This window comes from Haematobia irritans, chromosome 1 (assembly GCF_050003625.1).
Source record: "Haematobia irritans isolate KBUSLIRL chromosome 1, ASM5000362v1, whole genome shotgun sequence".
NCBI lineage: Eukaryota > Metazoa > Arthropoda > Insecta > Diptera > Muscidae > Haematobia > Haematobia irritans.
Genome location: NC_134397.1, coordinates 186,227,356 through 186,254,440, shown reverse-complemented (window position 1 = coordinate 186,254,440; position 27,085 = coordinate 186,227,356). Strand labels below are relative to the sequence as shown.

The 27,085-nt window shown below is 34.5% G+C and overlaps 2 protein-coding genes across 3 annotated transcripts in view; one reads left to right on the top strand and one right to left on the bottom strand.

Annotated features, from left to right (window-relative positions):
* speck overlaps nt 1-2,276 on the top strand; it is a 220,581-nt gene extending 218,305 nt beyond the window's left edge. For both annotated transcript variants that reach the window (XM_075292323.1, XM_075292322.1), the window contains one exon: nt 615-2,276. In XM_075292323.1, the coding sequence (XP_075148438.1) occupies nt 615-1,196 (582 nt within the window). In that variant the 3' untranslated portion in view covers nt 1,197-2,276. The remainder of the gene's footprint in view (nt 1-614) is intronic.
* A 10,919-nt stretch (nt 2,277-13,195) lies between these two features.
* DnaJ-60 (DnaJ-like-60) lies at nt 13,196-18,244 on the bottom strand. Its single transcript, XM_075292321.1, has 4 exons — nt 18,055-18,244; nt 17,816-18,000; nt 13,721-13,867; nt 13,196-13,653 (listed from the first exon to the last, which is right to left on the bottom strand). Exons 1-4 carry the CDS (start codon nt 18,166-18,168, stop codon nt 13,500-13,502), a joined length of 600 nt encoding a protein of 199 aa, XP_075148436.1. The 5' UTR covers nt 18,169-18,244; the 3' UTR covers nt 13,196-13,499.
* Between the last annotated feature and the right edge of the window lie 8,841 nt (nt 18,245-27,085).

Sequence of the window (27,085 nt, the reverse complement as noted above, 5' to 3'; positions counted from 1 at the left end):
TAGAAAATTCGGCGCCCAACGCCCTGGAAGGTTTAGCGTGGTTGGTGATATTGGCACCAACGGATAGGGTTCTTACTGTTGACCAAAACTTACCTAAGTTACATCGCTTCATATGCTCTTACCAGGCTTAATTATGGCATGTTCGTTTGGTTAAGTTAACACTATAACGCCTACATTTTAGGACACGTAATTTATTATGGACGAATTTAAAAGAAAAATTTAATTTCAATTAAATGAAAGTTTTTTTATTGATTCTAGATTTAAAGTTAGATAGGACCATTAAAAAAGGTCTTGCGTTTTTTTAGAAGCCGAATCTTTGGCTCGGAATCAATACCAAAATCCTTATAGGAAAGACAATATCTTAGGATCCAAGGAAACTTTTTTTTATGTGGGAATCTGGATAAGCTTATTGAACAGAAATTCTTTGAACTCAAGGGAATTTATCGGATGTAGCGATGAAAGCAACACTTGCTTCAATCCATGTTCAATATCGATAACCATGGAATAAATCTTCCAGTTTTTATACACATCTCTTTTATATATCATTCCTTAAAACTTACAAATCCTTATTGTTTACTATACTCAAACTCTGATTTTCTTCTATGTACTTACAGGATGAACCGCTAAACACCTATCTTTCTCTGGGAGAATGCAAAGATCTTGAAGAATATTCCGTGAAATGCATCAAAGACGGTTGCTCATTTAAGGCAGTAACAAAGAGTGGCGAAATTATTGGCGTTTTTCTAAATGCTCTAATACATCGTCCAGCTGCTGATGCAGTGCCAGAAGCATCAGCCGATTCCTGTGATCATCCCAAATTCAAGAAAATTCTTCAGTTAATGGACTACATAGAGGGCGATTTCAATGTCTTCGATTTGTATCCGGGCATCGATACAATATTGGATGGTAAAATACTTTCGGTGAATACAAATTATCGTGGATTGGGTATTGCGGGACGGCTTACCGAAAGTACTCTGGATTATATGCGTGAACATAACATTCCAGTGATGCATGTTATGTGCTCTAGCCATTATTCGGCTAGGGTAATGGAAAAATTGGGATTCCACGAAGTCTATCGTCTCAACTATGCTGATTATAAAGTGAATGGTGAGGTTATGCTTAAACCTGATCCACCACATGTGGCATGCCGAATTCTGGTTAAAGAGATAGATGATATGCCAAAGACAAAGCTATAAATAATGGCAATGTGGAAAAAAATCTTTTTTAATGCTGCAGGTCTATCTTATTATGGCTACAGCATTTAGTTGTTGAAAAATTAGCCCACCCGAAATGTCAGTTGCATGGTTGTATACCCTAAATGTTTAGATGTACTATGTAGGAGTAGTTTCTATTTGTGATTGTTGTTGTTTTTTTTATTTCATTATTATTTTATAATTATTATTTGAACAGGAAAACCAGAATGTGAGATGAGAAAAAGAAACATAGAAACAAAAACAAAAAGCAAAATATTGTGATTTTAGAATGATTTAAGTTAATTTTTTATATGGTGTTGGTTCATAATGTAATTAAGAATATTTCTAAGTTTTAATCGCAAGTGTTTTGTCATTAATGATTAGGAAATTTCAAAATTTATGAACAAAACAAAAGTATATATTTTTTAAGAAAGCAAAGAGTTACGAAATTATTTCACGTCATTGTTAAATCTTAATTTTTATAATCAGCTAAAATTATCTGTATAATGGGTCCTTCACACATGATATTCGATTCTTAAGAAATATTTAAATAAGATCGAGGTACGTTATATTGTAACAATGGGCACCAGTATCATACACAGAAATTTGTTTCGAAGGGATCCGAGCGACACTGGTTGGCGAAGAATTGTTTCTATAATTCTTTTTCCGGGTCCTTCTATTTGTATAGTTCCGGTGTGCAGGTACCACGTAAAGACCAATATTCATTTCTACCTAATTTTTTACTATAATCTTTCAGTGTGATTATCCCATTATATAAATCAACTAAGATACTAATTCATTATAAAATTTCATTATTTTTGATGATTTATGGGAAAATTTAAATGATCTTAAAGATTTTGGTAAAATTCATTTAGTTTTAAGATGATGATGTCTTCAAAAAAAACTTGCATAAAATAAACAGCAAACTTTAAAATATATATAATAAATAGTTTCTAATTAAATTGACTTGATTATGATTATTTGCTTCAATGACTATTTACAATATTGTTATATTTATATACAAAATTATTTTATAAATAATTTCCTTAAGTTTATATCATAATAAATGCCAAAATATAAATATTTCAAATGTGTTTTAATTTAGATGTCATATTTTGCTTATTTCGACCATACAGGATGGATGATATGTAATTCAATAAAGTAATACACCACATTTTTATTATACCCTCCACTATAGGATGGGGAGTATATGAACTTTGTCATTCCGTTTGTAACACATCGAAATATTGCTCTAAGACCCCATAAAAATTCTGGGTCGTGGTAAAATTCTGAGTCGATTTAAGCATGTCCGTCCATCCGTTCCTCCGTCTGTTGAAATCACGCCAACTTCCGAACGAAGCAAGCTATCGACTTGAAACTTGGCACAAGTAGTTGTTATTGATGTCGGTCGGATGGTATTGCAAATGGGCTATATCGGTCCACTTTTACGTATAGCTCCCATATAAACATAGATTTGGCTTGCGGACCCTCTAAGAGAAGCATATTTCATCCGATCCGGCTGAAATTTGGTACATGGTGTTGCTATAACAGGTTGGCTGATAAGTCCCCGGTCTAACAAGGAAAAACAATTTTCGTTTTTATTATTCAACATAGTTCCCTTCAAGAGCGATACAACGATTATAACGACCTTCCAATTTTTTGATGCCATTTTTGTAGTACTCCTTCGGTTTTGCCTCAAAATAGACCTCAGTTTCGGCGATCACCTCTTCATTGCAGCGAATTTTTTTCACTGCGAACATCCTTTTGAGGTCTGAGAACAAGAAAAAGTCGCTGGGGGCCAGATCTGGAGGATACGGTGGGTGGGGAAGCAATTTGAAGCCCAATTCTTGAGTTTTTACCATCGTTCTCAATGACTTGTGGCACGGTGCGTTGTCTTGGTGGAACAACACTTTTTCTTCTTCATATGGGTCCGTTTTGCAGCGATTTCGACCTTCAAACGCTCCAATAAAACCATATAATAGTCACTGTTGATGGTTTTTCCCTTCTCAAGATAATCGATAAAAATTATTCCATGCGCATCCCAAAAAACAGAGGCCATTACTTTGCCAGCGGACTTTTGAGTCTTTCCACGCTTCGGAGACGGTTCACCGGTCGCTGTCCACTCAGTCCACTGTCGATTGGACTCTTGAGTGTAGTGATGGAGCCATGTTTCACCCATTGTCACATATCGGCGAATAAACTCGGGTGTATTACGAGTTAACAGCTGCAAACACCGCTTAGAATCATCAACACGTTGTTGTTTTTGGTCAAATGAGAGCTCGCGCGGCACCCATTTTGCACAGAGCTTCCGCATATCCAAATATTGATGAATGATATGACCAACACGTTCCTTTGATATCTTCAAGGCCTCTACTATCTCGATCAACTTCATTTTACGGTCATTCAAAATCATTTTGTGGATTTTTTTGATGTTTTTGTCGGTGACCACCTCTTTCGGGCGTCCACTGCGTTCATCGACCTCCGTGCTCATTTGACCACGCTTGAATTTCGCATACCAATCAATTATTGTTGATTTCTCTGGGGAGCGTCCGGAAACTCATTATCAAGCCAAGTTTTTGCTTCCACCGTATTTTTCCCTTCAGAAAACAGTATTTTATCAAAACAAGAAATTCCTTTTTTCCCATTTTTTTCACAATAACAAAAGTTGCTTCACAAAAGACGCTCTATCTCACAAACTAATTGACTTACAGACGTCAAATTTTGACACGAATCATTTGAAGGTTGGTACTATATAAAAATAATATGCATTTAATACTAGCGACGCCATCTATGTGTCAGACCGGGGACTTATCAGCCAACCTGTTAGGGTCTCTAACAACCATGCAAAAATTGGTCCACATCGCTCCATAATTATATATAGCCCCATATAAACCGATCACAGATTTGGCTTTCGGAGCCTATAAGAGAAGCAAATTTCATCCGATCCAGCTGAAATTTTGTACATGGTGTTGGTATATAGTCTCTAACAACAAATTGGTCCACATCGGTACATAATTATATGTAGCCCCCATATAAACCGATCCCCACATTTGACCTCCGGAGCTCTTGGAGGAGCAAAATTCATCCGATCCAGTGGAAATTTGGTATGTGGTGAAATTTCGTAAATTGAGCTAGTATATGGCTGCTAACAACCATGCCAAAATTGGTCCATATCGGTCTATAGTTATATATAGTCGATCCCCAAAAATATTCTACCAAAATTTTATTTCTATAGAAAATTTTGTCAAAATTTTATTACTGCACATAATTTTGTCAAAATTTTATTACTATATAAAATTTTGTCAAGATTTTATTTCTATACAAAATTTTGTCAAAATTTGATTTCAATAGAAAATTTTGTCAACATTTTATTTCTATAGAAAATTTTGTCAAGATTTTATTTTTATAGAAAATTTTGTCAAAATTTTATTTCTATAGAAAATTTTTCAAAATTTTATTACTATAGAAAATTTTGTCAAAATTGTATTTCTATAGAAAATTTTGTCAAACTGAATCATATATGTATTTAATCGGCCTTTTTTGTTTAATATATTTCAGCCATACAGGATGGATGATATGTAATTCAACAAAGGAAAGTACCACATTTTTGTTATACCCTCCACCATAGGATGGGGGGTATATGAACTTTGTCATTCCGTTTGTAACACATCGAAATATTGCTCTAAGACCCAATAAAGTTTATATATTCTGGGCCGTGATGAAATTCTGAGTCGATTTAAGCATGTCCGTCCATCCGCCCGTTTGTTGAAATCACGCCAACTACCGAACGAAACAAGCTATCGAGTTGAAACTTGGCACAAGTAGTTGTTATTGATGTAGGTTGGATAGTATTGCAAATGGGCTATATCGGTCCACTTTTACGTATAGGCCCCATATAAACCGACCCTCAGATTTGGCTTGCGGAGAAACTAAGAGAAACATATTTCATCCGATCCGGCTTAAATTTGGTACATGGTGTTGGTATAGGGTCTCTAACAACCATGCAAAAATTAGTCCACATCGGTCCATAATTATATATAGCCCCCATATAAACCGATCCCAGATTTGGCTTGCGGAGCCTATAAGAGAAGCAAATTTCATCCGATCCTGCTGAAATTTGGTACATGGTGTTGGTATTGGTCCACATCGGTCAATAATTATATATAGCCCCCATATAAACCGATCCCCAGATTTGGCTTGCGGAGCCCCTAAGAAAAGCAACTTTCATCCGATCTGGCTGAAATTTGGTACATGGTGTTAGTATATGGTCTCTAATAACCATGCAAAAATTGGTCCACATCGGTACATAATTATATATAGCCCCCATACAAACCGATGCCCAGATTTGACTACCGGAGCCTCATGGATGAGCAAAATTCATCCGATCCGGCTGAAATTTGGTACAGGGTGTTAGTATATGGTCTCTAAAAACCATGCAAAAATTGGTCCACATCGGTACATAATTATATATAGCCCCCATACAAACCGATCCCCAGATTTGACCTCCGGAGCTCTTGGAGGAGCAAAATTCATCCGATCCAGTTGAAATTTGGTACGTGGTGAAATTTGGTAAATTGAGCTAGTATATGGCTGCTAAGAACCATGCCAAAATTGGTCCATATCGGTCTATAGTTATATATAGCCGATCCCCAAAAATATTCTACCAACATTTTATTTCTATAGAAAATTTTGTCAAAATTTTATTACTATACAAAATTTTGTCAAGATTTTATTTCTATAGAACTTTTTGTCAAGATTTTATTTCTATACAAAATTTTGTCAAAATTTTATTGCTATAGGAAAATTTGTCAAAATTTTATTCCAATAGAAAATTTTGTCAAAATTTTATTTCTATAAAAAATTTTGTCAAAATTGTATTTCTATAGAAAATTTTGTCAAGATTTTATTTTTATAGAAAATTTTGTCAAAATTTTATTTCTGTAGAAAATTTTGTCAAGATTTTATTTTTATAGAAAATTTTGTCAAAATTTTATTTCTATAGAAAATTTTGTCAAACTGAATCATATAGGTATTTAATCGGCCTGTTTTTGTTTAATACATACCCTGTGTGGACTAACTTACACTTGAGAAGGCGGTGTTAAGAAGTTTTATGATACCTTGCCATCGGCAAGTGTTACCGCAACCCAAGTAATTCGATTGTACAAGTTTCTATGCAATCCATGGTGGAGGGTACATAAGATTCGGCCTGGTCGAACTTACGGACGTATATACTTGTTTTATTGTTCAAAAGCAAATAATGTCGGAAATAACATCTAACTTTACAATAAATTTTGATTTGTTGTTGTCTTTAAAATTTGAATGTGAATTTTGCTTAGCATCGAAGCAGAGAATGAAGCCGCCGAGTAGCGCCGCCGATTTTAGCCTCCGCCGACCAGTTTTTGCCAATCGAAGCCGACGCCAAATATGTCGACTCACCTCGACTCAAATTTAGCTGCCAATTAATCAAAAATAATGATTTAAACCCGAAAAATTTTTTAATAATTGTTGTATTTTGTGTAAAAAGGTTTAACTTTCCACCCAAAATCCGTCAGTATCAAGATGCTGTAATAATTTTGCAAAAGTTTTGTTCAGAATATTTGAATGAAATGTAAATGCGATTGTAAGATTGGTTGTACAACTAATTACATTACCATTCGGATAACTTCAAATTGATTTTATAAAGAATAATTTTCCGCCGCCGAATAGACAAATTTATATCGGCTTAGCGATCAAGCCGCCAAATGCCAAAAATTAGTGTCAGCCGCCGCCGACAAAAATTGGTCGGCTTCATTCTCTGCATCGAAGACGCATTTCTCTCATATTAGGTTTTTATACCCTCCACCATAGGATGGGGGTATATTAACTTTGTCATTCCGTTTGTAACACATCGAAATATTGCTCTAAGACCCCATAAAGTATATATATTCTGGGTCGTGGTGAAATTCTGAGTCGATCTAAGCATGTCCGTCCGTCCGTCTGTCCGTCCGTCCGTCTGTCCGGCTGTCCGTCCGTCTGTGGAAATCACGCTAACTTCCGAACGAAACAAGCTATCGACTTGAAACTTGGCACAAGTAGTTGTTATTGATGTAGGTCGGATGGTATTGAAAATGGGCCATATCGGACCACGTTTACGTATAGCCCCCATATAAACCGATCCCCAAATTTGGCTTGGGGAGCCTCCCGGAGCAGCAAAATTCATCCGATCCGGTTGAAATTTGGTACGTGGTCTTAGTATACGGTCTCTAACAACCATGCAAAAATTGGTCCATATCGGTCCATAATTATATATAGCCCCCATATAAACCGATCCCCAGATTTGACCTCCGGAGCCTCTTGGAGGGGCAAAATTCATCCGATCCGATTGAAATTTGGTACCTGATGTTAGTATATGGTCTCTAACAACCATGCAAAAATTGGTCCATATCGGTCCATAATTATATATAGCCCCCATATAAACCGATCCCCAGATTTGACCTCCGGAGACGTTTGGAGGGGCAAAATTCATCCGATCCGGTTGAAATTTGGTACCTGATGTTAGTATACGGCCTCTAACAACCATGCAAAAATTGGTCCATATCGGTCCATAATTATATATAGCTCCCATATAAACCGATCCCCAGATTTGACCACCGGAGCCTCTTGGAGGAGCAAAATTCATCCGATCCGGTTGAAATTTAGTATGTGGTCTTAGTATACGGCCTCTAATAACCATGCAAAAATTGGTCCATATCGGTCCATAATTATATATAGCCCCCATATAAACCGATCCCCAGATTTGACCTCCGGAGCCTCTTGGAAGAGCAAAATTCATCCGATCCAGTTGAAATTTGGTACATGGTGTTAGTATATGGTCTCTAAAAACCATGCAAAAATTGGTCCATATCGGTCCATAATTATATATAGTTCCCATATAAACCGTCCCCAGATTTGACGTCCGGAACCTCTTGGAGGAGCAAAAGTCATCCGATACGGTTGAAATTTGGTACATTTTGTCAATATATGGCCTCTAACAGCCATGTAAAAATTGGTCCATATCGGTCTTTAGTTATATATAGCCGATGACTTATTACACAAAAATTGGTCCATATCGCCAAAAATAATCTACCAAAACTTTATTTCCATAGAAAATTTTGTCAAATTTTATTACTATAGAAAGTTTTGTCAAAATTTCATTTCTATAGAAAGTTTTGTCAAAAGTTTATTTCTATACAAATGTTTGTCAAAATTTTATTTCCATAGAAAATTTTGTCAAAATTTTATTTCTATAGAAAATTTTGTAATCTACCAAAACTTTATTTCCATAGAAAATTTTGTCAAATTTTATTACTATAGAAAGTTTTGTTAAAATTTCATTTCTATAGAAAGTTTTGTCAAAAGTTTATTTCTATAGAAATGTTTGTCAAAATTTTATTTCTATAGAAAATTTTGTAAAAAATTTATTTCTGTAGAAAATTTTGTCAACATTTTATTTCTATACAAAATTTTGTCAAAATTTTATTTCTATACAAAATTTTGTCAACATTTTATTTCTATAGAAATTTTTGTCAAAATTGTATTGCTATAGAAAATTTTGTCAACATTTTACTTCCATAGAAAATTTTGTCAACATTTTATTTCTATAGAAAATTTTGTCAAGTGTTTATTTCTATAGAAAATTTTGTCAAATTTTTATTTCTATAGAAAATTTTGTCAAAATTTTATTTCTATAGAAAATTTTGTCAAAGGTTTCATTTCTATAGAAAATTTTGTCAAAATTTTATTTCTATAGAAAATTTTGTCAAACTAGATTATATACGTATTTAATCGGCCTTTTTTGTTTAATATATACCCCGTATGGGCTAACTTACAATTTAGAAGACAGTGTTAAAAAGTTTTACGATACCTTGCCATCGGCAAGTGTTATCGCAACCCAAGTAATTCGATTGTGGATGACAGCCTTTAGTAGAAGTTCCTACGCAATCCATGGTGGAGGGTACATAAGATTCGGCCTGGCCGAACTTACGGCCGTATACACTTGTTTCCTTCTCCAATATCTTTGCAACCGAGCAAGCTGTATTTTTTTAGTGCGAATTGGCTACATCTGGCCTTCAATTGGCCAACAAAGCCACCATAAGCTGCATGAAAGTGGCTCTGAGGTATTTGGACGGCGAAGCGCCGTCTTGATAGACACCAGCTACACTGCTACCAATCACTGATCGGTAGGAATTTAGGCGGCTAAACTTGCTTGATCTTAGTTGGTGCTATAGGCGGTGGTCAAGCTCCGAGAACAGGATTAACCTTGTAGCTTCAGCTCATGAATCCTGTTCAGACCTGTCTGGTATGCTGCCTGATCTAGAGGCTCTTTTTTATAACGCGGATTCTCGCGCTCTATAAGGTGATGATCAACCCTGTGTGGTAGTTGCCTATCCACAAGATGGTGATTTGGATGGCAATATCGATAGCAACCCAAGAGGTACTGCTTCGATAACATGTAATTTTGTCGACGCACTGGGATGATCTTGGTCTCCGCATAAAGGTGATCCAGGGGTGTACTGCGGAGACATCCTGTCGCTAATTTGAGGTGTCCACACTGACTCTGCATAGTTTACCACTGACTGGCCAATTACCTTATGCGCTTTACAGACTATCAGTTATTCCGGACGACAGTGCTCGTGTCGAACATATCCCATATATTGTGCACATTATAAGTTAAGTCCGAAGGCATAATCGATACTGCTGCATGTTTATGGGATCGATAACACATTTACCGATTATTTAGTCATCGCCGACAAGACAGACGTATCGATCCGACACACTGTAAGATTCTTTACAAACACCGACATTCCGTCCGGAATAACTGATAGTCTGTATAGCGCATTATATGTAGTCAACAAGGTTTCTTTGTCCGCTGCCGGCAAGCGACTTGAGGACCTTGTTTCTACCGCAGAGCTTATCACAAATTGCAGTGGCATGGTTAGACGACTTGAAAAGGCTGTCGAATGTAACCACAAAAATATTTGTTTAGTTTGTAGTCGGCCATCGCCATCGAATCTGACATTCAACTACCTGCGTACTTCTACCGTCCATGTAGTCAATAGTTTGGCTAAGGATTTGGTGGTATCAGTGAAATAACTGCTAAGAGCAGCAAGGTACATTTTTAATCGATCTGGAGATATATAAATATCCCGCATTGGGGAACTTCCCTTTTCGCTCTAAGGCGTCTCGACTTTTTATGTCTACATTCCACATACGACTGGCGCCCGCACATATAATTAAGAATCCAACGCTTGGTCCTGCCGGTAGGGACGAATTCTCGATGTCCTCGACGAGTCTGGCATGGTTGACCGTATTGAATGCCTTCGATAGGTCAAGCGCCAAGAGGACCGTCCTATGGCACGGCTTGGACTGGTTGAGTCCTCTATTATTTTATGCTGAAATTGCATGCAAAGCCGTGGTCGTACTGTGTACTTTGCGGAATCCATGTTGATGATTAGCAGCTGGAAAATTCTCAAAGTTCTGGGGAGTTGTAGTGTCTTGGCTACTGGCGAGAGAAGGGATATCGGTCTGTACGATTCACCTTTACTCGATTCTTTGTCAATTTCCAGACATCGGGTATAATGGTAACCAAAAGTAACTACAATCCCATCATCCCTTGTGATGGGGTTCGAGAGGATTCTCACTGTTGACCACAACTTACCTGTTCCTGTGCCTAATTTACATTGCTTCAGGTGCATAGTAGCTTGTGCTCGTCTACTATCTTACTAATTTCTAGATTCAGTTCCCTGATTCTAGGATCAGCAGAGTTAGCACGACGGCGTTCATCACGCTCGAGTTCCTCCGCTTCTTCTGAGAAGTTGGGCCTCCTTCATATGCACAAATGGGGGCAGGGCTTCAATACTTTATTATTTATTATGCGATTTGGGTGAAATTTTCAAGGAAAGTTACAGGTGATGTCAAGACAAAGATCCACTACTTTATTTTTAGATATTTGGGCGAGGAGGGGGCCTCCCAATTTCTCGACTTTTTTTAAGGTACAATGAAAAAAACTAAAATTCTCTTTATTGAGATTTACAGAAAACATGCGATGAGGTTATGAAATTAATATGGGGTACCTGATTTTTGAATATTTGGACGGGGAGGACCGCCCCCTTGTATGGCTTTTAGAAAAATTTAACCAAAATTATCTGATTTCGTTAAAATTTTCAAGGAAGGATGAATGGGGCGTCTAAGCAAAGCTCCACTACTTTATTTTCCGACTTTTTACAGTGGAAAAAACTAAAATTCTCTGACTTACTGAAAATTTACGGAGAACATATGGGGAGCTTATGAAATTTATATGGGGTACCTGCTTTTTTAATATTTGGTCTGGGAAAAATAAAAGGGCACAGGGAGACCTCCTGTTAGTACATACAGTGAAACAATTAAACTTTTCCAATTTACTTGAACTTTACAGAGGATGTGGAGAGAGGTTATGAAATCAATATGGTGTACCTGAGTTTTGGCTATTAGGACGGGGAGGGGATCGTCTCACTTTGAAACTTGAAGGAAAGTTCCCAGATTTTCTTAAAATCTTCAAGGAAGGTTAAGGGTACTATCCTCTTCTGTATTGGTCGATATTTAATCAGGGAAACTGACGCCCCTTTCAAAAAATAGTCAAAATATAGCCTTCTTCGATTTACTTGAAATTTAAAGGAAACGTGGGATAATGTGATTAAATTCATACAGGGTACCTGCTTTTTCGATATCTGGTTGGGGAAGGGGAATAGTGAAAAATCTAAACTTCGTCGACTTACTTGGAATTTATAGGGACCGTTGGGTAGTTTGTGAAATGTGAAATATAGGGTACGTGATTTTCCAATATCTAGTCAGGGAGGAGTAAAGGAGAGGGTTCCCTTTTGCCCGATTTTTTGTAAATTGAAAGTAGACGGTTGTCCACAAATGGGAACTCGACACATAATTTTGATTTTTACATGGGTTTCTGCCAGACTTTTTAAGTAAAAAACTTAAATTTAAATTGACAGTGTTGCCCGATTCTGTGTTTAGCTCAATGTCAATGGACCTCCTTTTTATAGCCGAGTCCGAACGAAGTTCCACATTGAAATGAAATCACTTAGAGGAGCTTTGATACACACAAAATGTCACCAGCATTACTGAGAGGGGATAACACTAGTTTACACTGAAAATGTACATGGGATGAGTGGTGACTTTTTTACGTATTTTCATATGCTGAATTAGAAAATGAAGGTTAACATTTTTATGGAACATTTTTTGATATATCCTGTTAGTTTTAGTTGTTCGTCCTTTTTTACTAGACAAATCATATCTCAAGCTAGAAATGTCAGATTATATCGTTGTTGGTACTTGAACGCAAGGTATTGAGATGACGAATAAAATTTTATAATTGGATCTGTGATAAGTTAAGTGGTTCAAAGTATACCGATAAAATAGGGCGAATTTTCAAAAAAAAATGTATTTTACAATGACTCTGTGCCGCCGGAAAAATGTAACCATTGAAAAAAAGTAGTGAATTGTATATTTGAGGCATATAATATTCTTAAATCTCGAAAATGTGATTACGGTGTCGCCCGTCAAACTAAATCATGTTTAAACAGAATCGAATCTAAAGATACCACACAATGTTTTCTTTCACTTTTTCAGCAGTTTTTTTTTTTGCAGCAAATTTTTCTGTTGTGTTCACCAATAAATTTCTTTGCATGTATTATGTAGTGCATTCTCTTCTACTTTCATTCTACTTTCTGTCGATTTGTTCCTTGTTTATGAAATCGAAAATGCGAAATCAAAGAAGTTTGAATTCATTACTGTTTCATTCAGTTGTTAATTTTTAAAGCAAACGAAGGATAATTGGGCATTCGGCCACACAAAATGTCATACGATGGAATCCGACATGTCGCAAGGATTTCAATAATATATATTTTTTAATATTTTCAAGCTAATTTGTCTTCCTTCGGAGTTGAAAACAACATTTACATTAGAGTTTTGCAATTCAAACGAACGTTTAAAGCTTTCTGTTAACCATTGCCGTTTATGGTGATTGGGGATATTTATTGTATCGCAAATTGTATATCAATACAAAAGAAGCATATGTACATAGATATTCACATTCAATTTTAAACTAAATTTGCTAGTAAAAAGTTTTTTTTTGTACCTATTATAAAATTATATACACACATATGTAAATAATGATTTATCAACAGATATACATTTAAACACTTGGGATTTTGCTTAAATCCGCTAGAGGAAAATTTTATATCTGCCGATAAATCATATTTGTGCACAATTTTACATTGTGCCATGTTTAAGGCCAAATTATCTATCAGCTTGATTTGAGATTCGTTCAACAAATCGACGGACATTTTCTTCACGTGTAGATTTTTCTGCTTCAGCTCGAATACGTTGATGATGTTTGCTAGCCTTAGCAGATATTTCATCTAATCGCTCTTGATTAAGCGTAAATGAATGTCTAGAAGGTAATTAAAGTTTTGGAAAAATTGTATTAATGCTCGATTCTAGTATTTTATAATACTCACTTCACAGAGAAGAATCCAAAAATTCCACCAGCGATACCAAGTAAAATAATTGCTGCTGCTACTTTGGAATTTGTCGTTCTATTCATGCCATTGATGCCATAATATGGTCCAGGATTGGGATCATAATTTGGTTTTATTTCCCAAGGTCTATAAAAAAAAATTTACATTTTGCTCCATCTGAATTGAAGGGTGCTATGTGTAAGGGTGATAGGAAGCCGAATGGGGATGATCAATTTTTGTAAAATTAATGAAACGTGTAAAATGAAGCACAAATTTTGAATGGTATTCTTGCGATTCGTGTCATTATTATAACTAAAATTTAAAGAAATCCTCTAAAAGCAAATTAGCAACACACAATTCACAGCAGATGACATACATTGTTCGGATTCACAGCAGATGACATATATGTCATTGAGCTTAACATGGAATCGGGCAGCACTCAATGATAAGAGAGAAGTTCACCAATGTGGTATCACAATGGACTGAATAGTCTAAGTGAGCCTGATACATCGGGCTGCCACCTGACCTAACCTAACCTAACCTAGTTCGGAATACACCAATCAGACAAAACTGACAAATAACCTCATTCGATAGCTAATAGTATATGTGTGTAGACAAAAGTTTTCTATTGCTCTCAATCAAGTTTCGAACCCACAAAACATCATTCGCTGGAGCTTGCGATTTTTTCTATCTTTACTGGTGATAAAAAGTGTATCCAGTACGACAATCCCAAGTGCAGCAAATCGTACGATTATATCGCTCAAAATCGACGCAAAAGCCGAATATCCATTTAAAGAAGTTTATGCTGTATTTTTGGTGGGAAGAGTTGTGTGTGGTGTACACTGAGTTGTTGCAAACGAGTGAAACAATCAAAGGAGCTTTTGTATCAAATTCAATTGATGCGTTAGAGACCACAATATTTTGAAACGTACGGCAAGCAGAATAACGCTCAGCCATATGTTCCAAAAACCGTAAAAAAACTTATTTGGAAACACATAAAGCCCACCTAAGTGGAAAGTCCGACCACCATATAACCCAGATATTGCTTTTTCTGAAAACAATTTATTCCGATCGATGGTGTATGACCTTGCTGATCAGCATTTTCGTTATGAGGAAAGCAAAAATTGAGTCGATTCGGGCTCTGAATCAAACGACGAGTCGTGTTTCCATATGTTGCCAAAAAGAGTGAAAAAATAGGGACTAACTCTGGACAATACTCTGATCGATCTTCTTCTTTATTACATATTTGATATTCAAATGTTAGCGATTATATTACATTTCATGTAGAGTTTTCTTTTACATATTGTTGACAAAACAAGGAAATAATTCTGTTTCTAGCTAGACTTAATAAATTTTCTGCATTGCGGAATTCTGTCCATTGTTGAATATTTTGAATCCATGTAATCTCTTGTCTTCCTCTGCTACGTTTTCCTTATATATTGGCTTGAAGAATTGTCTGTAGGATATGGTATTTTGGCTTTCGCATTATATAACCGAGACAGTGTTACCGTTATGAGACTTTAGTCGCATTTTGCAAACTTTCTGACGTCATGCGACTTTTGGTGCGACTTTTTTAAAATATGCAAAATGTGCGAAAAGGGAACTGCTTCAATTTGAAGCCATTTTTATAAATGTGAATTCATCGCCGTGCGCCTTAAGTGGGAGCCACTGTTGTGCAATGGCCTCCTTGGTCATGGATTCAACCCCTGTTTCGAACAAACAGCAAAATGTGTTTCAGTGGTGGATGCAGAGTGTTTCAAAGCTTCTCTAAGTACTTCACCGCAATGTGGAACGCCGATTGAACTCGGCTATAGAAAGGAGTTCACTTGTCATTGGGCTACCCATAGAAGCACTCATTAATAAAAGAGAAGTATAACAATGGACACCTAACCTACACGGTCTTCTGGTATGTCTAGTCTTTGTTTTATTGCATACCATACCAATTCAATTATTTGGTACTAGACCAAATAATTTTTGATAATCATCACAAATTTTTACTGGAAGTCGTTCGTTTACTCCAAAAAGCCAGCAAAAGAGAGCCAGGAGAGATCAAATGTGACATTTGAGAAATAGAGAAGTTGCAAGTTTTTGCTAGAGATTGTTTTGCAAGAGTTTGTCATAAACAAATCATACGTGCAATATAATTCACAGAGTCAATTAGAAGTGCAGTATAAAATAAGTATATACGGCCGTAAGTTCGGCCAGGCCGAAGCTTATGTACCCTCCACCATGGATTGCGTCGAAACTTCTTCTAAACACTGCCATTCACAATCGAATTACTTAAGTTGCGGTAACGCTTGCCGATGGTAAGGTATCTTAAAAACTCCTAAAACCGTCTTCTAAATTGTAAGTCCATACGTGGTATATATTAAATCAAAAAAGATCGATCAAATACGTATATAGTTCAGTTCGACAAAATTTTCTATAGACATAAAATATTAACAAAATTTTCTATAGTCATAAAATTTTAACAAAATTTGCTATAGAAATAAAATTTTAACAAAATTTTCTATAGAAATAAAATTTTCACAAAATTTTCTATAGAAATAAAATTTTAACAAAATTTTCTATAGAAATTAAATTTTGACAAAATTTTCTATAGAAATAAAATTTTGACAAAATTTTCTATAGAAATAAAATTTTGACAAAATTTTCTATAGAAATAAAATTTTGGTAGATTATACCATGATTATGAACCGATATGGACCAATTTTTGTGTGATTGGAGATCGGCTATATATAACTATAGACCGATATGGACCAAGTTTTGCATGGATGTTAGAGACCATATACTGACACCACGTTCCAAATTTGAACCGGATTGGATGAATTTTGCTCCTCCAAGAGGCTCCGGAGGTCAAATCTGGAGAACGTTTTCTATGGGGGCTATATATAATTATGGACCGATATGGACCAATTCTGGCACGATCACCATGTTCCAAATTACAACCGGATTGGATGAAATTTGCTTCTCTTAGAGACTCCGCAAGCCAAATCTGGAGATCGGTATATATGGAATTGAGGCGGTTGCTCTTGCCTTATGAATCCTGTTCAGACCTGCCTGGTACGTTATCAACCCTTACATTCCCGGGTGGTGGACGCGTGGTTCTGTTTGTTGGCCGGAGTAACCTGACTTAACCTCTTATTTTATGGACGCTGTAGTCTCTTGTAGCTTCGATGGACGATAGTGGATTTTTTTCACTTCATAACGTTGCAAGTGTATTTGTGACATCTGAACTTGTTTAATCAAAATAAAAACGACATTCGTCCATTTTGAAACTCATTAAATGGAAGGAAAAGATTCACCATGCATGCAATCTAAGCTTGCCCGAGGCCTAATTCCAGTTTCGACCGTACAACAAGATATATTTTCAGCCTCCGTTTAGTGGCTCTAATGATTTTGATATTTTGAGTGTCTCAAAACTCTCTTCACGCGAAATGTGGCATGCTGTTCAGACTCGACTATAAAAAGGGGTCTCTGTATCATTGAGTTTGGAGGGGCCAACTCATTGATAAGAGAAAAATTCACCATTTGAGGTATCACAATGTACTGAATTCATGTTCACAATGTGGAATCCCATAGAAAATTTCAACTTGGTTGCGGTACTAAGCTAGAAGGGTTATACCCATGCTATAACATAAATACGGGTTTAGTCATTCCCATCGAGTTGCATTGTTAACCGTCAGGTAAAACAGCATATCAGATACGAGTGAATAGTTTTCATAAGCTCAGTGCAGCTGTAAATTGGTCAGCAGCTAAACGGTTAGCACTTGACTGCCCGAACTAAAAGTAAACAATTAATGCGTCTAATTTTATTAATAAAAGATTGCCTCTGGTTCACATTTCAACATTAACCTAAAATCATGTTGGACGGATTCTATTCTAGTCGCAGCGCTTCCCACTTCGCATATAGGATAATAAACCCCCTTAACGTGCTAACTAAATGGACCAACAAATAACGCCATGTTACAACAGCAACAGCTTTGTTTTTTTTTGCTAATTTTACGCCAGTAAAATGTTTTTGTGATGTTTCAATTCTACTCAGATCTTCTACATCTTCTAATTCATTTGAAATAATATTTTGTTGCGACTTACCGGTGTAGAATTGTCTTTGCCGAATTGCCTGTCTCTATAATTCTCATATTTTGCGAGGCCTTAAGAGTTTCGTCGTACTGTCTACGTGTTCTAGGTGTCTTAAGCGTCTGGTAAGCTTCTGAGATTTTAAGGAAGTGGGCAGTTTCATTATTTGATTTTCCACCGGACCTTACATCGGGATGAAACTACAAATAGCAGTGTCAGCAAAATGTTTTCATTGTTTTGGGAATGTTACATACCTTCTTCGATAACTGAACGTAGGCATTTCTTATATCTTTGTCACTGCAATCACTGCGGACTTTTAAAATATCATATAATGTTTCCGATTGTCCATTGCTGCTATCTTTAGCCATTAATTTTGAATTTCAAAATAAACTTTTTGCATAACAAAATCGCCGATTGGTGTCAAACATATGTCTCAATGATTGTCAAACTAAACAGATGGCAGATGTAGTTGCCAGATGTATATAAAATTAACATCTTTGCTTTATCTACCTGTACTACCGACATATTTTGTTTTTATCGACTAAAAATTAATTAAAGCTGGTATTAAGTTCGAATTTAAGGTAAATCAGTAAAAAAAAGTATAAAATGATGGGTAATAGACCTGATAGGAATGGGGGGACATGATGGGGAATAGACTAAAGCAACTTTTCATAAAGTTCATATTTTTTAAAATTGATTATTAAGGTGGGTATTAAGTTCGAGTTTAGCCGCTAAAACCGAAATTAAATCAGTAAAAACAGTATAAAATTGTATCTCTTTAATGCAAATTTTATTAAAACTTGATGAAGAATGTCCCGAAGCAACTTTTCACAAAGTTTTATATTCTTTTTATTGGATTATTAGAGAAAAGTAATCGTGAAAAATTGCGATTTTAGCGGCTTAACTCGAACTTAATACTCATCTTTAAAGAAAAATAATCGTTAAAAGGTTGCGATTTTAGCGGATAAACTCGAACTTAATACCCACCTTAAACTCGAACTTAGGTTAGGTTAGGTTAGGTTATGTGGCAGCCCGATGTATCAGACTCACTTAGACTATTCAGTCCATTGTGATACCACAGTGGTGAACTTCTCTCTTATCACTGAGTGCTGCCCGATTCCATGTTAAGCCCAATGACAAGAGACCTCCTTTTTATAGCCGAGTCCGAACGGCGTTCCACATTCCAGTGAAACCACTTAGAGAAGCTTTGAAACCCTCTGAAATGTCACCAGCATTACTGAGGTGGGATAATCCACCGCTGAAAAACTTTTTAGTTTTCGGGAGTAGCAGGAATCGAACCCACGACCTTGTGTATGCAAGGCGGGCATGCTAACCATTGCACCACGGTGGTTCCCTAAACTCGAAGTTAATACCCACCTTTAAGGTGAGTATTAAGTTCGAGTTTAGCCGCTAATTTTCATTAAAGGTGAGTATTAAGTTCGAGTTTAGCCGCTAAAAACGTCATTTTTTCACGATTACTTTTCTTTAATAATCCATTTTAAGGAATACAAATTGCGTGGAAATTTGCTTTGGGCTTTTACCCATCAAGTTATAATAAAATTTGCAACAAATATGTATAATTTCATGCATTTTTCTTACTGATTTAGTTTTCACTTTAGCGATTTTAGCGGCTAAAGGTGAGTATTAAGTTCGAGTTTAGCCGCTAAAATCGCCATTTTTTCACGATTACTTTTCTTTAATAATACTTTTTAAGGAATACAAACTTTGTGAAAACTTGCTTTGGGCTATTCCCTATCCAGTTATTATAAAATCTGCAACAAATATGTATAATTTTATACCTTTTTTTACTGTTTTAGTTTTCACTTTAGTGAAAAAACTCGAACTTAATACCCACCTTAAACTCGAACTTAATACTCACCTTAAAGTGAAAACTAAATCAGTAAAAAAAGTTAGTTTTCAAGCTTAAAATCAGTTCTTTTTCACGGTTACTTTTTTCAATCAATTAATTTCGAAATATTAAATGGTTTGCAATCAATACATTGGATCTTTTCCATCCATAATTTGAAGAGACTTGATAAAAATTTTATCGTCTTCATATATATTTTTGCACTTTTAATTTAGTGTTTGGTGAAAAACTTGAACATAGTACTCACCTTTAGCCGCTAAAATCGTCATTTTTTCACTAAAGTGAAAACTAAATCAACAAAAAAGGGCACCTTAAAGGTGGGTATTAAGCTAAACTCGAACTTAATAATTAAAGGTGGATATTAAGATCGAGTTTAGCCGCTAAAAACGTCATTTTTTCACGATTACTTTTCTTTAATAATCCATTTTAAGGAATACAAACTTTGTGATAATTTGCGTTGGGCTTTTCCCCATCAAGTTATAATAAAATTTGCAACAAATATGTATAATTTCATGCATTTTTCTTACTGATTTAGTTTTCACTTTAGCGATTTTAGCGGCTAAACTCGAACTTAATACTCACCTTAAGGCCGGTACTCTGTTTGTTGGTGCGAAAAAAGTTCCACTCAATAATTGTTTCGCGATGAAAAATGATAGTGTTGACAATATATTTTGAAGGAAAAAACATCCATTTTGGAACTTTTTCGCGTTTATTTCATCGAAATGTATTGATAACATCGCAAAATGTAACGAAATGATTACATATACATAGGCAACTAGTGGCTCGATTTACACACTCACGCATACAAAATAAATAATTTGAAAAAGAAGAAGCAGGCGAAGTTATTTTACAAATATCTTTGGAATTATAAAAATAAATTTTACAGTGCTGCATTTTATTTTTTGGAACATAGCAATTAATTCTTGTGATTCCATTCATTGCTACCTCGGTACTATACATGTTGGTTGAAGTGCTAATGCTTGTTTTGGAACATCAATTGCTGTGCCTCCTTTTGTTTAAATTATGTTTTGTGTTTATTATCCCGATGCCCAGAACAAATGAAACGATTGTAAAATATAATTCTCCAAATAAAGCTTTTATTTTGTTAACATTTGTGTTTAAATTTCATGTTATATATGTACATTATTTATATTCTACCATATAGTAGGGAGCGGGAGATATTGTTGCTAGTTTATTATGGAAATACAACTCCATGTTATACTTTGTTTTATCAATCATCAGATTACATTTTTAAATAATAATCAGATCCACTTTTGTGTTATAAATTCACGAAAATCAGTTTAATAAATAAATTATTTCTTAATTCACATTGCAAATGGCGCCATGTTATGAAAATACTGACTACACGAGTTACGTCTACAAATGGAAAAAATTTCGCTAGTTTTTCGCATGTTTTGGTTTTGTATGGAGTTTCAACGCGAAAACCGAACAGAGTACCGGCCTTTGGGTAGGTACTATGTTCGGTTTTCGAGTTGAAAACCACTTTATTTATTAAAGAAAAGTAATCGTGAAAAAAATGACGATTTTAGCGGCTATACTCGAACTTAATACCCACCTTTAGCCGCTAAAATCGTCATTTTTCACGACAGTGTTGCCAGGTAATTTTTGATTCTTCCCCCCAGATCTTAAGAAAAAAACCCTTAAATTGGTCTAAACTTTTTTCAAAAACCCCCAAAAATTTAAGTATGTAAATAATACAAAAAGAGGCCCAAAATTTCGTTAAAAATCCTGTAGTGATACACTTAAAAATTAAATTTAACACTGAAAGAAGATTTTTTCTGAGGAACGAAATTTTAGACGAAATAAGTTTTTTTATGCTAAAAATTTTCTTTTGAAGTAAATAAAAATCATTAGATAACATCATTACACCACTTGTCACAAATTCCGGTTCGATTCCTGCTTCGACCGAACACCAAAAAGTTTTTCAGCGGTGGATTATCCCACCTCAGTAATGCTGATGACATTTCTGAGGGTTCCAAAGCTTCTCTAGGTGGTTGCACTGCAATGTGGAACGCCGTTCGGACTCGGCTATAAAAAGGAGGTCCCTTTACATTGGTACATCGGGCTGCCACCTAACCTAACCTAACCTTGTTTTTAATTGTATCAAAAGGTGGGTATTAAGTTTGAGTTTAGCCGCTAATTTTCACTAAAGTGAAAACTAAATGAGTAAAAAACGTCATAAAATTATACATATTTGTCGCAGATTTATAACTTGATGGGGAATATCCCAAAGCTAATTTTCACAAAATTTATATTCCTTAAAATGGATTATTAAAGAAAAGTAATCGTGAAAAATTGACGATTTTAGCGGCTAAAGGTGGGTATTAAGTTCGAGTTTAGCCGCTAAAATCGTCATGTTTTCACGATTACTTTTCTTTAATAATCCATTTTAAGGAATATAAATTTTGTGAAAATTTGCTTTGGGATATTCCCCATCAAGTTATAATGAAATCTGCGACAAATATGTATAATTTTATGACGTTTTTTACTCATTTAGTTTTCACTTTAGTGAAAATTAGCGGCTAAACTCGAACTTAATACCCACCTTAAAGGTGGGTATTAAGTTCGAGTTTAGCCGCTAAAAACGTCATTTTTTCACGATTACTTTTCTTTAATAATCCATTTTAAGGAATACAAACTTTGTGAAAATTTGCTTTGCGCTATTCCCCATCAAGTTATAATAAAATTTGCAACAAATATGTATAATCTTATGCCTTTTTTTTACAGATTTAGTTTTCACTTTAGCGGCTAAACTCGAACTTAATACTCAGCTTAAACTCGAACTTAATACCCACCTAAATATTAAAAATGCCCCTTCAACAGATGCGTTTAAAAAAGAATGTCATTGCATACTTGCTTGTATTTAGGAACATGGGTTGACTTCCTTTCAAGGCCGTATTCTGGGGGGGGGGATGAGGGGGATCAAACCCCCCCCGAAATGAATGAATATTTTTATATAAATAAATATATATTTTTAGCTGCATAGAAAAATCTTATCGAAAATGTTGAAGGAAAGCTGAAGGTTTTATTTTGAAGACGCTTACACGCTCACAAAAAATCGCTTCTGTAACATATGCTCCCAAACATATTTTGCTTCAAGCATATAAATTTTTGGGTATTGCCCAAACATTTATATGTTTGATCTCTTCCAATATATAATATGTTTGAAAGCATATTGGTCTAAACAATATATGTTTGGGTAGTCTAAGTTCCAAACATTTTGTATTTTTGCATCCAAATTCAATAATGTTGTCTTCCAAAAAACAATATGTTATTTTGTGAACATATAATATGTTTGGAAGCATTTTGCACCCAAAAATATTATATGCTTAAAAAAATTCTCCCAAACAATATTGTGCTCAAAATTTTATTTATTTATTTATATATTTACAATCATAATGAATTATGAAAATAAACAGGTAATATAGGTGCTAACAACATAGGTTTTCGACCTGAATGCTCAAAATTTTGTTTCTGCCCAATTGTATATTCCCCGATATCTTTCTCACTTCCACGAGATTTTTTAGTTCTTAGCACCTTTTTCTGTAATACAAACATTGTAGAAGAAATTATTCAATTTTATGATTTTTTTTATTTTAAATTTACCTTTTGCCGGACGGGGATTCGAACAGCGGACCACACAGTTTGTAAGGATCAAAGAAGTAGCTGATCAATTGCCCAAGGAAAAATAAAATGTTAATTTTGTAATAACAAGCAACAACCACCAACTTAATTCAATATCGCTCCGTTAAATAGCGCTCCAAGCTACTAAACACATATATGTTTATAGGCTATTTCTAAATTAATATATGTTTGCATCCAAGCATATTATATTTACAAACATTTTATGTCCCAAACATAATATGTTCTAACATATTAACATATATGTCCCAAACATGTTATGCTAGTTTATGAACATTATATGCTTGCACTTAAAAATATTGTGTTTAAAAATTTGTGTTCCAAACATATAATGTTTATAGCCAAACATATGAAAAACAGTCTTTTTCATCCGTGTACCTATAAAACATGCACAAATCCTAGAATACTAGTTCAAAAGCCCGTCAAACGACGGTCGAAAAAAAAACAAATTGTTTTTGTTCTCGCATCACAAATTTCATTTTTGGAAAATATATTTCTGCTTTTTATGTATGTTTGTTGTTCTTTTTGTGAACATGACTCGCTTTGTTTGGCCATAGCAACAACAAGGAAACAGCCAAACACACATGTGTAAATGAAATGGCGCAAAACCTGCGAAAAGAACCTGCCTAATTCAGCGATGGAAGCACTTGGAGACTTGGCAATAAAGAGATATTTCCAAACGTGCATATTCTTTTAAAAATTTTGGTCACTTTGCCAGTACTCAGGGATGGAAAATACAATTTTTAAGAAAGTACAAAAAAGGTATTTTTTGAGCGGAAAGGTACTTTTTACTAAATTTCAACAAAAATTTCACTGGAAGATTATTGTCAAGAGACTGAATTTAAAGAAAATAAAATTTTGACAAAATTTTCCATATAAATAAAATTTTGTAAAAATTTTCTATAGCCGGCTATCATACAAAAACCTTTTTTTCGGAAGGTTCAAGTGTGGTTCATTGTTGGGTTTAATGAACTGCCTGAATATATTCTTATAATTGGTTGATAGTTTTGCTGCAAGTAGGGGATGCTGATGAGGAATGTGGTAATTCCGAAACGTGCGTCCATCCAACCATCTTGCAGTCTATATGGCTTTGCCCAAATAAATTTGACAAACATTCTTTTCCTCTGTTGGTTAAGCTACACTTGTAGTTTAGTCAATGCATGGTTTTAAGCTGCAATAAAAAAACAATAACAAGGCTTAAAGAACAAAACCAACAATAACAAAACAAAACGAAGGGAAATAAAATTTTGCAAAAAAATTCTATAGAAAAAAAAAATGTTGCAAAATTTTTTCTATAAAAATAAAATTTTGCAAAAATTCTATATAGAAATAAAATTTAGACAACATTTTCTACCGAAATAAAAAAATTGATAATATAGAATCGCATTTTTTTCGACTAAAACATTCTTGAAGTTCAATAAAATCCTGTTTTTGACTATATCTTTTACAAAATCGAGATTTTCTTCCCACATGAACATGTCTGTTTTGCCATATTTGTAAAAGACTATTAGCAAATAAGGTTGATAAAGACTTTCTCAAAATATTAAAATATTTTGTCAAAGCTATTGTACACTGAAAAAAATATTGTCGTGAGGTCAAAGATTTCATGTCTTTAAAATACGAATGCAAATTTTGCTTAGCATAGAAGACGCATTTCTCTAATATAAAGTTTTTTTCCCTTGTCCAAAAGTCGATAAACTTTTCAATGAAGTTATATTGTCCTTATAATTAAGTGACTTCACTTAAAAATGGGTATCATAAAATTAAAGAAAAAATGTTTGGGCTAAGGTCAACTTGACTTTAATAATTCAGAAAAATTCTTTAAATTTAATGAAATTGCCTTTAAATTGGTTGTCTTTTTGCATCTTGACTACAAAGCAAAAAATCTTTCAAATATAGGACAAGTTTTTCAACACTTTATTTTAAAGACGTTATTTACTTGAAACAAAGCATAATTTCTACCAGAAGTCGAGACTGAATTTGGAAAAAAAAAAAGTTGTCGTTAACTCGTTTTTAAAGGAAAGCATATGAAGAAACAAAGCTGAAAAAGCGAAAAATTAAAATTTGCTTTCTAGAAGCAAGTACACAAACCCAAATTTAAAAGTGAATTGTGTCTTAAAAGTATTCTTACTTGTATTCTCCGCTTCTTTGGCTCGGAATCAATACCAATTTTTTTTAAAGTAAAGACAAAATCTTTGGAACCGGGCATGCTTTTTTTTCAGTGTACCATAAATCTGATATCGACTCAAAAATGTCTACACAAAAGGTACTAAATCATTCGCGGGGGTACTACGGTACTGACCGGGGTGAAAAAGTATTGAAAAAAGTACTTTAGTACTGCATTTTCCATCCCTGCAGTTACTACGTGCTCATCCGAACGTTCATTTTCAAAAATGAAGAGATTAAAGACGTATCTTAGAAATTCGACTGGCGAGAGTAGACTCAATGGATTGGCATTAATGTCGGTTCATCGCCGAATAAATGTGCCGACTGAAGAAGTCATTGATTTATTTGCTGCCCAAAAAGCCCGTCGGCTCAATTTAATATTATAAAAATATTGTATACATACCTATGCATAAATAACATTTTCTACACATGAGATTATATGAATATTTTTTTTAAAGTTGAACCCCCCCCCCCCGAATTAAAATCCTGGCTACGGCCTTGCTTCCTTTATTTTTGTTCTCAAAATTCACGCCAGAATTGTTCCAAATTTTGTTGAGAATTGCTCCACTTTATAAGATCTAAGATATTTTTTTACCCCCAAAAATTGCCCCAAATAAATGTTACCCCTTAAAATCCCACTAAACGTGTAAAAAACCCCTAAATTTGGGGGGAAACCCCCCAACCTGGCAACACTGTTTCACGATTACATTTCTTTAATAATCCATTTTAAGAAATACAAACTTTGTGAAAATTTGCTTTGGGCTATTCCCCATCAATAAAATTTGCAATAAATATGTATAATTTTGTGCCTTTTTTACTGATTTAGTTTTCACTTTAGCGGCTAAACTCGAACATAGTACTCACCTCTAATACTGACCTTAACAAGTGAAAACAAATTAATTATGTCTAATAAATTTCCTTGAATTTGTCGAAAAATATTTACTTGCTTTTGTGATATCGGTGTGATGTCTGCGTTTGTAATAGTGTTTAGTTAAAATTTTCTAAAAATAATCGAAATTTTCCAAAATTAACCAACATTTTTCTTCCTGGTGGGTTCTCTGTTTTTACAACCAACCCATCTTCGATGATTTGATGTGCATTATAAAAGAGAACAAACCCCAAAAATGCGAAAACAAACAAAAAGTGAGAGAGTTTCCGTTACCATCATATGAGTTGCATTCAGGGCTGCCAATAAAATTTCAAGAATAATCGTCACGTTTTTTCCGAAAAAAATCGTCATAATCGTCACTTCCATTTTAAAAATCCTAAAAAATCTGCAATGTTAATTATATTAAAACCAAACTAAATTTTTGGTTAAATACACAAATATTTATTTCATACAAAGAACAGAAAATAGCACAACTATGCATTTCAACAACAAAATCATAATGATTTCAGTCTTGTATAAAAATAAAATAATAAAAAAAAAAAAAACATTTTTATGCAATGCTATGCTATGCAATTCCAAAAATAATATAAAATATATATTTTTTTAATATATAGTTTTACTTCAGTCAGTTTTTTTTTGTTTAAAAATAAAAATAAAAATCTTTTATATTTACATATGTGTTGCCTGATTTTCCAAAATT

Bases quoted from the DNA above. Each gene is read 5' to 3' on its own strand.
- DnaJ-60 (XM_075292321.1), bottom strand. From the start codon at position 18,168: ATGGCTAAAGATAGCAGCAATGGACAATCGGAAACATTATATGATATT. The intron at 18,001-18,054 runs GTATGTAACATT...TGCTATTTGTAG, and splicing joins ACGTTCAGTTATCGAAGAAG to TTTCATCCCGATGTAAGGTC. The intron at 13,868-17,815 runs GTAAGTCGCAAC...TTTTTTTTATAG, and splicing joins GCAAAGACAATTCTACACCG to ACCTTGGGAAATAAAACCAA.